Genomic DNA, 14,099 nt, shown 5'->3' with positions numbered 1-14,099 from the left:
GAAGTGTTCGCTTGCTTCTGCTTCCTGACCAACCTCACCTCCTGACGGTGGGGATCGGTGGTGTTCTCCCCACAGGTTGTGCCAACTCCACCTTGGGCCAAGGGTCCACGTGCAGTAACAAGCGCAAACCCTTCCCTAACTCTGCCCACAGAATGCCTTTGGTCAGTGCAGGTAAGCTTGCACGTAAACAGGCATACTTGTGTATGTTTACTGAAGAGACTCCTCAGAAAACTACAAAGCCATGGGATGGGAGGTGTCTCAGTATGGATTGCTATCTGGTTAAAAAGATAGGAAACAAAGAATAGGATTTAATGGTCAGTTTTCCCAGTGGAGAAAGGTGAATAGTGGAGTGCCTCAAGGATCTGTCCTGGGTCCAATGCATTTAACTTATTCATCAATGATCTAGAAAGAGGAGCGATGAGGGAAGTGATCAAATTTGCAGATGACACAAAAATATTCAGTTAAAACATGGAAAGGTCATGAGAAATTGCATAAAGACCCCGTGAGACTGGAGAACTGGTCATTTAAATGACAGCTGAAATTTAATTTGGGACAAGTGCAAAGTGGTGCACATAGAGAAAAATAACCCTAATTTTATATATACAATGATGGGTTCCACATTAGAAGTAACCACTCAGGAAAACGATCTAGGAATTACTGCGGACAGTTCATTGAAATCCTCAGCTCAGTGTGCTGCAATAGCCAAAAAAGCAAACAGAATGCTAGGAACTATTTGGAAAGGAATGGAAGATAAAATGAAGATCAAAATGTCTCTGTATAGATCAATAGCACCTTAAGTACTGAGTGTAATTCTGGTCACCTATCTCAAAAAGAATATAGGAGAATTAGAAAAGGTACAGAGAAGGGCAACAAAAATGGTTAAGGGGTTGGAAAAGCCCCCTTATGAAGGAAGGCTAAATAGATTAGGACTCTTCGGCTTAGAAAAGAGACAACTAAGGTGGTATATGATTGAGGTCTACCAAATCATGAGTAGAGTGAACAGGTGAATAGGAACAGTTATTAACCCTTTCAAATAATACTAGGACTAGGGGACATTTCTTTAAGCTAACAGGTAGCAGATTTAATAAACTGCAGAAAGTATTTTTTTTCATTCATTCATTGAACAATCAAGCTGTGGAATTCACTGTTGGAGGATGTGGTCAAAGCAACTAGCACAGTAGGGTTTAAAAAGGGTTTGGACAAGTTCCTGGAAGAGAAGTCCATAAATAGTTATTAACCAGGTGACTCAGAGAGATCCACCCCTTGTCATAGAGGGTGAGCAGTAAGAAATTGTATCTACTTTTAGGGAGTGGCCACTGTCTGAGACAGGATGCTGGGCTTCATGGACCTTTGGTCTGATCCAGCATGCCACTTCGTACATTCTTATGTACCTCCATATGAGGCAGGCAATTTTTAAAAAGCCGATTTCTGCTAAAACACGGGTTTACTTGCGGAAATGATTTTGAAAATTACCCTTTAAAAGTACACATGGTAACACATTCAGAAAAATGGTTGAATTAAGGAAACACTTGAAACTTGTGGGCAGTAGCACCAATGGTTCAGGCTTCAAATTTAGCTATGGTACAATCTGCACATCTTTCATAAACCCTCATGAGTCAATCACCTTTTAAAAAAAGAAATTGCTGTATCCACTCACTTGAGCTAATTCAACTATTTTTCAATTAAAAGCCAAATGAAGACAGCTAATTGAAGATATTTTTTTCAAGAAAAAGTTGGCTTACTTTTAGCAACGTTAATATTGCACATGTAATATTGAACGGTCTGATGTTGAAAAGTGATTTAATATCGATTCAACAAGTCCTAGTCAGAGTTTTCTTAGTAATGCATTATTGGATGTGAAACAGCATGGTTCCTGACAATCCTGCCATAGCAGAAACTACAAGATGATTTCCAGTTGTAAGTGATGAGGAGGTGGCAGGTTTCTTTACAATAAAAGAAATAGTAAGGGCCATGTATTTAACTCTCAGTTGTGCACACATTTTTTATGTACAAACTTAACTATTGATGTAGCAAGGAGTTTTATGTACAAAAAATGTGCTTATAAATATGTGCATTTAAGTTAGCACCCTTGCATGGGAATTCAATGTTAACGATGACATTAGCTATTACCTCTCAATGCAGAAAGGTGCACTGACTTAACTTGTAGTTTCTTAGCCCTGGAACCTTAACCCCTAGTCCGAGGTGGAGTAAAGTTTCCAGGGTTAATGTTAGTCTACGGGCAAAAGCTAGAGTTCTGGGGTCAGGCCCTGTTGTCAGCATTTTATGTACACAAAATATGCTTTCTGCACATAAAAAAAAAAAGCTTTTAGTGCTGAAAAATGTTTTTGTGTGCATAACTCAGATTTTACTTGTAGAAAATATGCTTTATGTGTACAAATCATGTTTTATGTGCATAAAATATGAGTTATGCGCAAAATATTGCTTTCTGTAAGCTCATAGCACCAAGCCATAAGCTTTGAATGCTTGCTCGTACAAATCCAATCTTCCAATCCTGCGCATCCATAAATGCTGTACACCCCTCTCTACAGGGATAGTGGTCTTTCCTGTGACAGCACAAACCAGTGCATCCACTTTAGGGGTTCTCAGCATTTCCCTTTCCTTTGAAAGCAGAGAATAATGCTTTAGTATCACCTTGCAAATCTTCAAACTGGCACCTGGCAAATTCCACTCCAATAAGATCAGTTCCTTTGATAAGTGAAGGAAAGGCTCTGGAATGTTTCCACAGACTTGCTACAATAATGTTTTCCTTGAAGTGTGGATCTCCTTCTCCTTTCTCTTCTCCAATGTACAACATTTGCAAGTACTGTGAAATTAAGAAAGAGAGCTCTTCTTTCCTAAAAAGATTAATTATGGTTGAATCATCTTCTTTTCCAGCTCCTCCCCACTCTCACTCCTCTATTCTCCTTTGTCCACTTATCTGGAGGACTTTTCCTCCTGTAGGTGCTCATCCTGGTTGCCCCAAGCCCTTTTGCATCCTGGGCCCCCTGGATACCCTCCCTGACATGATAGGGGACTGTGAGAAACATCTGGAGCTGCGTTCTGACCCAAACAGAATGCCTGATGCAGCAGCCTCATAAAGTTTGTAGAGATTGAGAGTCCTGCAGCAGCAGCAGCAGTTGTAACCGACATAGCAGCTGCAGGAGGAAGACTCTTGAAGAAGCCAAAGTTAGCTGTCCCAGGGGGACTCAAGGAATACTTCAAAAACATGGGAAGCAAGGCCAGAGAATCAAGCTCCAAGATTGCTGCTGTTCCTGCCACAGCAGAAAGCATAATGGTGGAAACAGCCTGGCCAGAAGACCCTGTCGATGCCCCCCCCCTAAAAAACAAACAAACAACCACTGGACATTGCAGACCTCTCGTGCTCTTCCCTACACAGGCCTCCTCCCCCTCAAATTAGTTGGTGCTCCCCACAAAAGCAGCAGTGATTGGTGTGTCTCCCGCATTTCCGAGGCACAGCCATGCCTTTGTTGCTCTCTCCAGAGCTGACCGTGCTGCAGAAAATGGCTACAGTAGAAGAAAACTTGTGCAACTACTTTCCCTCAGGTACCATCCCAATGCTGATTCACTCTACCTTCCTTTATTTTATTTTTTAACTTTATTATCCTGGTTTCCACAGAAGAAGCAGAGTCAAATCCCAAAAAAATAAATATAAATGTTGGGCGAGAAGAGCGCAGGGGTGGCAGAAGGCAGACCACACCAGTCCAAGTAAGGAGGAGGGACCCACAGAAGGAAGCCAGGGTAAGGGGTGAAGAGGGATTTCACAGCCAATGTTGGAAGAACCCTGCCCCAGAACCTGGAAACCCCCTGGTCCGAGGGCTATGCTTAATCGGGGTACGATCATTCCTCAGACTGTCGCCGCAGGAACAGCTTTCATGCCAATTTACTCTTCACCTAGCCTAAACCAGGCTTAGCACACAGCATGGGATGCTTGCCTACCATTTGCTGGAGGCAGAGAATACTGGCAGGCTGAGGTCAGCATGGGACTCTATATGGAATAACTCTATATGGAATGACATTAGCAAATCTTTTGTTCTCTGCCTCCATCTACTGGTGGGGGGAGCATAAACCCATGCACCTAGTCTGGGAACAAGGCTGGATAGAGAGGCATGGTTGGGCAGAGCAGGAGCATGGAGTGTCAAGGCTGGAACAGGGTAAAGCATATAGGCAAGAACAAGGAAAACAAGAGCAAAACTGGAACAGGGGTACAAGGCAGGGTGCACATGGAAAGGATAGACCATAAGGAGGGCTAAACAGGGAAAAGATAAGGCAGGGAACAGACAGGCTAGATAGGCTCCTAGTAGGCCTGGACAAGACAAGGCAAGTCAACAGATAAGGAGAGTCATTGGGAGGCTCAGACAAGGCAGGAATAAGGCAGGAAAAGACTAGGCCATTGGGAGATCTAGAAAGGACACAGGAGAGCCACTGGGAGGCCCACAGGGAACAGGAGAGCCATTGGAAGACCCACAGGAAACAGGACAAATAAGACAAGATACACACAGGCAGGAAGGGACACCAGGAGACCTGACCAGAGTAAGGGAAAGGCAAGAGACATAAAGACAGTCTAGGCCACCAGAAGACCTAGACCTACAGGCAAGAAAAGCCACTGGGAGACCCATAGGAAGTAGGAAAGCCCCAGGGAGGCTCTGACAGGACAAGACACGGACAAGAGAGGAACACAAGAACAGGGCAAGGTAAGACACAGGCAAACAGGAACCAATGGAAATACAAGGAAAATACAAGATAAGGCAAACAGTAACATTAGGCAAGGCAAGGCTAGGCAAGGTAAGGTACTCACAAGATGACCAAAGCAAAGAGCCTTGAACTATAACTGGGAAAGACTTATGATAGGACTGCCCCTTGCTGCATCATGTAGCCTTCAAGGTAGAGGCTAGAACAGGTCCAAACATGGATTAGTGAGGGCCCCTGCTGGTAAAGTGCCCAGTAGCAGCCAAAATCGTGACACCATACTTGCTGTGGCCAGACTGATGCTACAAGGTTTTATCTTCCTTTTCCCAAAGGACCTTTCAGATAATCCTAATCAGAGGATTTGGTGGGTATGCAAAGAATAGACTGACGCTATAGTCTATTACAAAAGTGCTGCTTCTATGCATGGTGCAGAACTTCTAGACCTTGCTGTTGCCTTCTGAAATGAACAGGTTAATCACCGGCTTTCCCCAATGACTGAACAAGTTGTCTGTAATTCCTTGATCCAGGGACCACTTGTACAGTTGTAACATTCTGCTGAGGTGGTCCAACAAAGTCTTTTTGATTCCCAGAAGGTAGGTCACATGAGGATGGGCATTGTGATGTCTGCTCGTCTAGATGTAGAGGGCCTCCAGATAGAGGGTATAACAGCTTGTACCTCCCTGCTTGTTTATATAGAACATGGCCAGTGGTTGCCCATCTGGATCAAGATTTGACCTTCCCAAAATGTGAGGGAAAGCTCTTAAAGCAGGGGGGTCCCCAAACTATGGCCTGCAGGCTGGACCCAGCCCATAGAACACATTTCTCTTTGACGTCCTGCTGTGGGATCTGGTGGGGGTCCTACCACAAATACAATTCTCTAGGTAACCAGCAGCTTTGATCCCTGAAATGTCTGGATTGCCTTCCAGGAACCTGGCTAAGGGTTCCAAAAATTTGGCTTAAAGGAGGGGATGGAGATAACCCTACTACATTCTCTTGATCCAGGGGTAAAAGGGCAATATGAAGCATATTTCTCATGCAGAACACATTCTATAATGCTCTCATCCAACTAAGGAATCCAAGACTGAAGTTCAACCTACTCCGTATAATGGACAGGAATTCCCACTCCATCCTGCCAGTATCTATTGAGAAAAGTATGAAGTTCTTCTTAAGTGATTGGATACCTGCCTACTTGCCTGAAAGGAAGGAATACTCCAGACTCTTAGAGATAATTTTTAACAGTATCTTAACATCTGTATTAATTAGAGTCAGAAGCCTGAAACAGCCATTGTCAAACAAGTTAGCTTTTCATTCCAATCTTTCTAACATCTGCTCTTATTGCTTCCCTATCTATTCTATAAAGCTACAACCCTAAACAGCAATGGTATGATTGCATCAAGCCTCCAAGGAGGGGTAAGCTGCACAAAATGATGGTTTCATCTTTAATATGTAAAAAACAGGCCCTGGAGTATCTTTCCTGTCTGTTGGCCTCCTACACCCCAGCTAGAGAGGTCTGATCTTCTCATAAGGCCCTTCTTTCCTCTTCACCCTTGACTTCCACGAAACAAAACAGCAGAAGACTGAGGGCTTCAGTTGCTTTGCACCCAAGACCTGGAATAAGGTTCTACTACTCATCTGCCTGGAAGCAAGCTACCTCGCTTTCTGGAAAAAGTAAAAACATGGTTATTCAACCAAGCCTTCCCTCAGCTAACTCATTAAAAAAGACAAAACTTCTATCCTGGACATTATTCTATTAAAATGGCATTTATTGCCAACCAGTATCTCTATTAATAAATTTGTTAAGTACTTATCCAGCTAAGTGCCGACTGTTGAATGGACCCAGATATTCAGCTGCTACCACTTAGCCAGATAAATAGCCTGGCCGCGCACACATATGCACCAAATTTTAAGTGGGCGTTTGCATGGTATGCAAATGTCACTTCTGCAGTGTAAATTGGGGGATTGTAAAAGGGGGGCGCCGATGCTAATCCCAGGTTTACCAGTTCATCCAGTTAAGAAATAGGTCCTCCAAACCACCCTCATTTAATAGCTTTCACTAAGCCCCAGTTAGCCCCGACCCTTAAAACCCTGCAGATCTGCTTTACTTATCTTTATTTTTAACTAACACGTCATCCATAGCAGAAGTAAAGTTATGTGGCAGGGGCTCTTGGTGTGTGCCAGATCACGTAGGTATTTACGTGCACATCTCAAGTTCACGACCCAAAATGCCCCGCCCAGACCACACCCTGCCCCTTTTTGTAAACTTTCAGGATGTGCGCATCTCGGCGGCTTTTCAAATCTGCTTGGCGCACGCAAACCCAACATATTCGCACATCTGCTATTTAATGCATGCATCAAGTTTTTAAAATTCTCCTTTAAGTGCCTATGCTACTGAATTGTCAATAGGTTTTACGCATGCAAATAAATTTTAAGTGCATTTATGGGTTTCTGAAAATTGCTGTGATGTCTGCTATTTTTACGCATGTAAATCCATTTGAAAATTACCCCCATTATGAACATCTACCCAAAGAAAATGAATCTTTGGCCATTTTAGGTTTTATCTGCCATCATTTACTCTATTACTATGCTATTATGTTCTTGAAGCCAAGACACTGTCTTTCAAAGTTTTTATCACAGCCTCTCCTTAAAATGTCTGGCAAGTTGATGTGAGTAGACTTCTCTAGTGACTATAGTTCTGTATGATCTATCCATAAAAATCTTCAATGCTCTGAGAGCTGCAACTGACTGAGAACTGTAACTTTCCATTCCAAAATATCACTGTCGAACCATTAACCAGTTTCTACGGCTTACTCTACAAAGAAAAATGATTTGCAATTAAATTACATGGCATTGCTTATATTATTCTTTGAAGCCCAATTTTGGAAAAGAATGCTTTGGGCTGCAGTCCGCATGTACTTCAAAGTACACGTGGATTTCAGCCTGAATTTTCAAAGCAGACTTACACTCATAAATCTGCTCTGAAAATTAGCAGGTCTGTACATACCTTTGCATGGCATGCGTGCACACAGTTTTACCTGCTAGGGAGCAGGTGTAAATCTTCACTTGAATATTTACGTGCATATTTTCAAAATTCAAATGTATGCACGTAAATGATTTCCTCGCTCCCTACTCTACCCCTGGGAACACTTCTTTGCAATATTTGCGAACTAACGTCTGCATGTACTTTTATGGTCGTCCCTGGGGCAATTTTCCAAAAGCCCTCTTGCGCACGTATATGTTTTTGAAAATTAAAATTATTTGTTAAAGTGATTCTATGCGTGTAGGCACCTTTCCTGATCATTCTTTAACTGCTTTTATTTGTGTTTGTAGTTCAAGGTTATGGTTATCTTTATGGGAATCCTTCATAAAGTGCAATGCATATTTCCTAAAGGCGTCCTTCTCACGTTAATCATCACTCTGTAAAAAGTGTACTGCATAAGCAGTGTTTTGTTCCTTGATCAAAAAATTACATTTTGGCCACTTTATTCACTACACAATGAAAATGAGTTGTTAAATGAAACACAGCTAGGCATAATCTGGATAAATAGGCAACACAGTACTTGGTGACAATTTTGAACAGCATATCTAAGAAAAGAAGATAGTGCAAACTTTAAAAGCCATTTCATTTCATACCGGGAAAACAAAAATTGGTTTAAAATGGAAGAGAGAAAGAGTGTGCAAGCTAATGGTTTCCACTATACTAATCCACTGGCATAACTCAAGAATTCCTTTATGTTACTGAACTGTTACCTAGAAATTTTGTTTTCAGATGGTCTCTGAAAACAAGTTTCAATGACATCACAGAATATAAACTACATCAATGGTCGTTCATTTCCCCCAATTAATTTTTATGTTACTACTGGGAGGTTCTGAATATGCTGTTTGCTGATTATTCAAATCTCTGCTTATTCCCTTCCAGATGTGACAGAAACTGCTTAGGTGGCTTTGATGCCAGCACTTACTTGATAAAGTACTTGATTCCATCTGCTGTGTAAGCTTCCTCCCAACCATAAGGTAGGCCTACAGAGAAGAAAAAAGAATGAAAGTATTCAGAAACATTGGTAGAAAGTTTAAAGGCAGAGCACTGTTTTAATGATAATTATTTGTACGATACTGGCGTTCATCATGTTGACTCACAAAAGTTTAAAACAAACTGTCTCTTAGCATATCTGCATGATTCAATAAACAGAAAATTAACGATGGAAAAATGTATCTTTCTTAAGAACAGGGTTGCTTGCTAACTGCAAAATTAAAATGAACTGTACCCAAAATAACCAAGCAGGTGGCAAAGAAGGAGAGTGAGAATGTAAGTGTTAAAATGGAAGCAGAACTTTTTATCCTTTGGGTATTAGAAACAGAATGCACTGTAGAAACTGGCATGTTTGGTCTCAAATATAACCAATTTTTCAAGTAACACCTGCTCCTGGATAGTGACGGAATTGTGTTAAAGGGATTGGATATGGGCCTGCATAGTATATAGACTGGCATTGTAAAATATAGGTTATCTTCAAATACAAAACACATCTAACTGGTCCTTTTATATGTTGTTCTAGGTAACATGTAAAATGCTGTTGTATTCCTTCATTGACACCAAATATTTATTACCTGCTCTCAATCTTTATAGAAATTATATAGGACCATTAAAAATCACAGGTGCATGGTATGAATCTACAAGGTCTCTCTCATCCTAATGTGAAAAGAGATGAAGAAGATTCAACTTTGCTACCAGAAAGCCTGGGGGACATCAAAGAAAAAATATTTTATACCTGCTCCTATTCCTCTCAGTACATCCCCCAAACCTGTGATTTCTATACTAGAGTATAATGTATGTCAGTGGTTCCCAAATCTGTCCTCATGGACCCCCAACCAGATATCAACAATAAATATGCATGAGATATATTTACATGTACTGCCTCCACTATATGCAAATATTTCTCATGCATATTCATTGTGGATATCCTAAAAACCTGAACGGTGGGAGTCCCTAAGGAAGGGTTAGGGAATCACTGATGTATAGAGCTGCATTCTAAATATATGTGAGACAGTTTTTTTTTAAATCAAATTTTGTTACAATTGCAGAAGATGTAAATTATCCAACAATTATATTTAAAGCTCCATATATGGTTGTAAGAACATAGTGGAAAGTAAATGGCAAGAAAAGAGAGAGAGAGAGAGATGCTTATAAAGTGAGAGGGGAACGAGATGGGACACAAACAAGGATCTGACAGTAATGGTGATGGACTGCAAGAATCTCAGTTTTTGCAACTCTACGATTTGTCAGATGTTCCAAATATGGACAGTGGTTTTCTCACCCATTATCAGGTATATGACATTTGAACTGTAACCTTTTAAAGTCACCATCACCTCTGTCAACTGGTCGCATCCGCCCCCTCCCATGCCCTTTCTCCATTTACTAAGCTCTAATGATATATGGAAACAACCTAAGGCTTAGCTCACCCTATAATGTTTAAACCAGGTATAACTGCACTGTTTCATCTCTGACCTTATGAAGGGAGCACGGTTCTCAAAAGGTATAATCAACAACTTGTTTGTTGGCTCCTATTTCTACATATTCAAGTGGACAAAATAGCAATCACTGTTTCTCGACAGTATAAATGCTTAACCCACTGCTTGAATTGCCACAGACATCTGCTAAAATACCTGGGCTCATCTCATAGTTCTGTGCAAGCTAACATAGTAACATACGGGCCGATACAGTAAGGTGCGGTAGAAAGAGGTGCGTTAGTGCCCGGCGCACCTGCGTTTGCCGCACGCACAGTTCGGATCACCTACCGCTCGATACTGTATTTAAATGGCATGCAAATGCAAGCCGCGTCCAACGCGCGTCCATGAAGCGCAATCCATTTTACTGTATAGGCACTATACAGCGACTATACAGTATCCTGGGTGCGCTGGTACCTGTCGTTTGAAATGACAGGTACCAGGAAGTGGATGGTTCTCCTACAGACCCCGCTGCCTTGAGCGCCCGGCACCAGCAAGCCCCAGCAGCCGGCGATCGGAGGCAGGGAGCGCAACAAAGCACCCTCCTTCGGACGGCCAAGAGAGACGAAATTTCACAGTCCCAAACCAAACCAACCCAATCCAATCCAAGCCAAGCCCCAGCAGAGAGAGACGAAATTTCACAGTCCCAAACCAACCCAATCCAAGCCCCAGCAGAGAGAGACACAATTTAGCCGCCCAGTCCCAAACCAACCCAATCCACAGAAAAAAAATGCTTCTCGAACTTAGCCGCCCAGTCCCAAACCAAACCAACCCAATCCAAGCCCCAGCAGAGAGAGACAAAATTTCACAGTCCCAAACTTTCCCCCAGTCCCCGCTCACCTGCCCTGGCCATGGCCATGCAAGTCCCCAGCAGTGGCAGTAGAAGGGCGTCGACAGAGAGCGGCTTCAGCAGCCCGGAGGTCACGGCGTGTGCGCATGCGCCTTCGCTGCCTTGAGCGCCCATATTGGACCTACAGGCGTGCACGTATTCACCTTCGTCGGCGGGGCTGCTGAAGCCGCTCTCTCGCCACCCTTCTACTTCTACTGCTGCCCAATCTTCCAGTCTTGCAAGGTACTCTTTTCCGTAGTTATAGGGCCAGCTAGGTGTGGGCCTGCCAAACTCCTCCCAGGGAGTCGCCGGTCTGCAGCCCTATAAAAGGACTTCAGCTTCAGTCTGTCTTGGCCTTGCATCGTGGCCTTGCATCGTGGCAGGCAGGAGCCTGAGCCTTGTAAGGTTGTCTGTTCTTCGTGGAGCTCCTTGTCTCGTCTGCTTTTATACCATGTCTTGGTGTCTTGATGTTTTGCCTGAGGTCCCTGACCATGTCCTGATGTTCCGCCATGATCTTCCTTATCCTGATGGGTCTGCCTGCCAGGATGTTCTTCCCTGCGTCTTCGTCTGCAGTGCTCGAGCCTTCCGGTACCTGTAAGGCTGGGGGTCCCTCGGATGAGGTTGTGCCCGAGTGGACCAGCCTACAGGTGGATTGTGTGTCCTGTGCTCCTGAGCCTCCATTCCCGCCAGCCTTGGGGGAAGCTTCGGATGACACCGGCTCCGTCATTGGAGTTCCTACTTGCCTGGATCTTCCCTGCGCTGTTCCGCTCTGGACCAGCCTGCAAGGGCTGTGTAGGGCGCGCAGTGGGACAGGGTGGTCCACGACTCAGTGCTAGCAGTTGGAGACGGATCTGACGTCAGCACGGGTACATATACCCCCACAGGAAGTAAAGCAATTCAGTAATCTTACCCTGACCAATTGATGGGAGCTGGAGACCGCCAGTGTTCTCAACCGGAAGGCGTCGACACCCGGCAAGGTGGAAGCCCTATTATAAGCAAAACATGGCTTACCGTGAGTCAGCGAATCCCCATGTATACCGGCAGCCGGGCGGGATGCTGAGTCCATCTGCATACACTAAGGAAAAGGAGATTACCAGGTAAGTAATCTTAACATTTCCTAGCGTGTAGCAGATGGACTCAAAACAAATGGGATGTACAAAAGCTACTCCCGGACTGGGCGGGAGGCTGCCCGAGGACCGTGTAGGATCGCCCTCGCAAATGCTGTGTCCTCCCCGGCCTGAACGTCCAGACGGTAGAATCTGGAGAAGGTATGGAGGGAGGACCACGTCGCCGCTCTACATATCTCTGCAGGCGACAGCAGCTTAGCTTCTGCCCAAGAGGCTGATTGTGCTCTGGTAGAATGAGCCTTGACCTGTAGAGGTGGTGGTTTTCCTGCCTCTACGTAGGCTGCCTTGATAACTTCTTTAATCCAGCGGGCGATGGTCGGCCATGAGGCCACTTCCTCTTGCTTCTTCCCGCTGTGCAGGACGAACAGGTGGTCCGTCTTTCGTACTGCTTCTGACATGTCCAGGTATCTGGACAGCAGTCTGCCGATGTCGAGATGACGTAGTATTCGACCTTCTTCCGATTTCTGCAAACCTTCCGCGGTAGGCAAGGATATGGTTTGGTTGAGGTGAAAGTGTGAGACCACTTTGGGTAAAAAAGGAAGGAACTGTATGAAGATGGATGGCCTCTGGAGTGATTCTGAGAAATGGATCACGACAGGATAGTGCTTGTAGCTCTGAGATGCGGCGTGCTGAACACACAGCCAGCAAGAACACCATCTTCAAGGTTAACAAATGGAGAGACAGGCCTCGAAGGAGCCTGAAGGCTGATCCCGCTAGAAATTCCAATACTAGGTTAAGGTTCCACAAGGGCACTGGCCACTTCAGTGGCGGGCGGATATGTTTAACTCCTTTCAGGAAGCGTGAAACGTCTGGGTGCTGGGCAATGGATTTGCCGTTACGTCTGGGACCGTAGCAAGACAGCGCTGCTACCTGTACCTTGATGGAGCTGGGGGACAGACCCTTCTGAAGTCCATCTTGTAGGAAGTCCAAAATGATAGGAATCTTTGCGGAATGCGAATTGGTGCTGTGAGAATCGCACCAGGCTTCAAAAATTCTCCAGATCCTGATATATGTTAGTGATGTGGAGAACTTGCGTGCTCGGAGGAGTGTATCTATCACCGGCTCTGGGTATCCTCTTTTCTTCAGTCTAGCCCTCTCAATGGCCAGACCATAAGAGAGAATTGAGCTGGATCCTCGTGGAGAATGGGGCCTTGCCGTAGCAGGTCCCGGTATGGAGGCAGAGGTAGAGGATTCCCTGCCAGTAGTCTTCTCATGTCTGCGTACCAGGGTCTTCTTGGCCAGTCCGGGGCCACTAGAAGAACTAGACCTCTGTGTCGCTGAATCCTGTGAACAATGGCGCCCAACAGGGGCCATGGAGGAAATGCGTATAGCAGGATCCCCTGAGGCCACGGCTGTACCAGGGCATCGATCCCCTGCGCTCGAGGATCCCGCCTGCGGCTGAAATATCTGGGAACTTGAGCATTGACCTGTCTGCTAATAGGTCCACGGCTGGCGTCCCCCAGTGATCCACAATTATCTGAAAGGCTGTGGGTGACAGCTGCCATTCTCCCGGGTTTAGGCTTTCTGTGCTCAGGAAGTCTGCCGTGGTATTGTCCTTCCCGGCGATGTGTACGGCTGAGATGTCCTGAAGATTGGCTTCTGCCCAAATCATCAGGGGAGTTATTTCTAGGGACACTTGTTGGCTTCTGGTTCCGCCCTGTCGGTTGATGTATGCCACCGTGGTGGCGTTGTCTGTGAATTTAGTCATTAGAATTTGGAAACACGCTCAGCGAGCGTGGGGTAGCTCCAAACTGCTTTGGAGACGGAAATTACTGAATTGCTTTACTTCCTGTGGGGGTATATGTACCCGTGCTGACGTCAGATCCGTCTCCAACTGCTAGCACGAGCACACTATACCCATTTGTTTTGAGTCCATCTGCTACACGCTAGGAAAATGTAAATTGCTATTGGAGCAATTTTCAAAAGTAATTTATCCG

The 14,099-nt window shown here is 44.6% G+C and overlaps 1 protein-coding gene across 3 annotated transcripts in view; it reads right to left on the bottom strand.

The window, feature by feature from the left end:
- STXBP4 (syntaxin binding protein 4) overlaps positions 1–14,099 on the bottom strand; it is a 324,772-nt gene that overhangs the window by 24,421 nt on the left and 286,252 nt on the right. For all 3 annotated transcript variants that reach the window (XM_029600671.1, XM_029600672.1, XM_029600673.1), the window contains one exon: positions 8,667–8,724. In XM_029600671.1, the coding sequence (XP_029456531.1) occupies positions 8,667–8,724 (58 nt within the window). The remainder of the gene's footprint in view (positions 1–8,666; positions 8,725–14,099) is intronic.

The sequence above is a fragment of the Rhinatrema bivittatum genome, chromosome 4, assembly GCF_901001135.1.
Source record: "Rhinatrema bivittatum chromosome 4, aRhiBiv1.1, whole genome shotgun sequence".
Classification (NCBI taxonomy): Eukaryota; Metazoa; Chordata; class Amphibia; order Gymnophiona; family Rhinatrematidae; genus Rhinatrema; species Rhinatrema bivittatum.
This window is presented reverse-complemented; position numbering and strand designations above follow the sequence as displayed.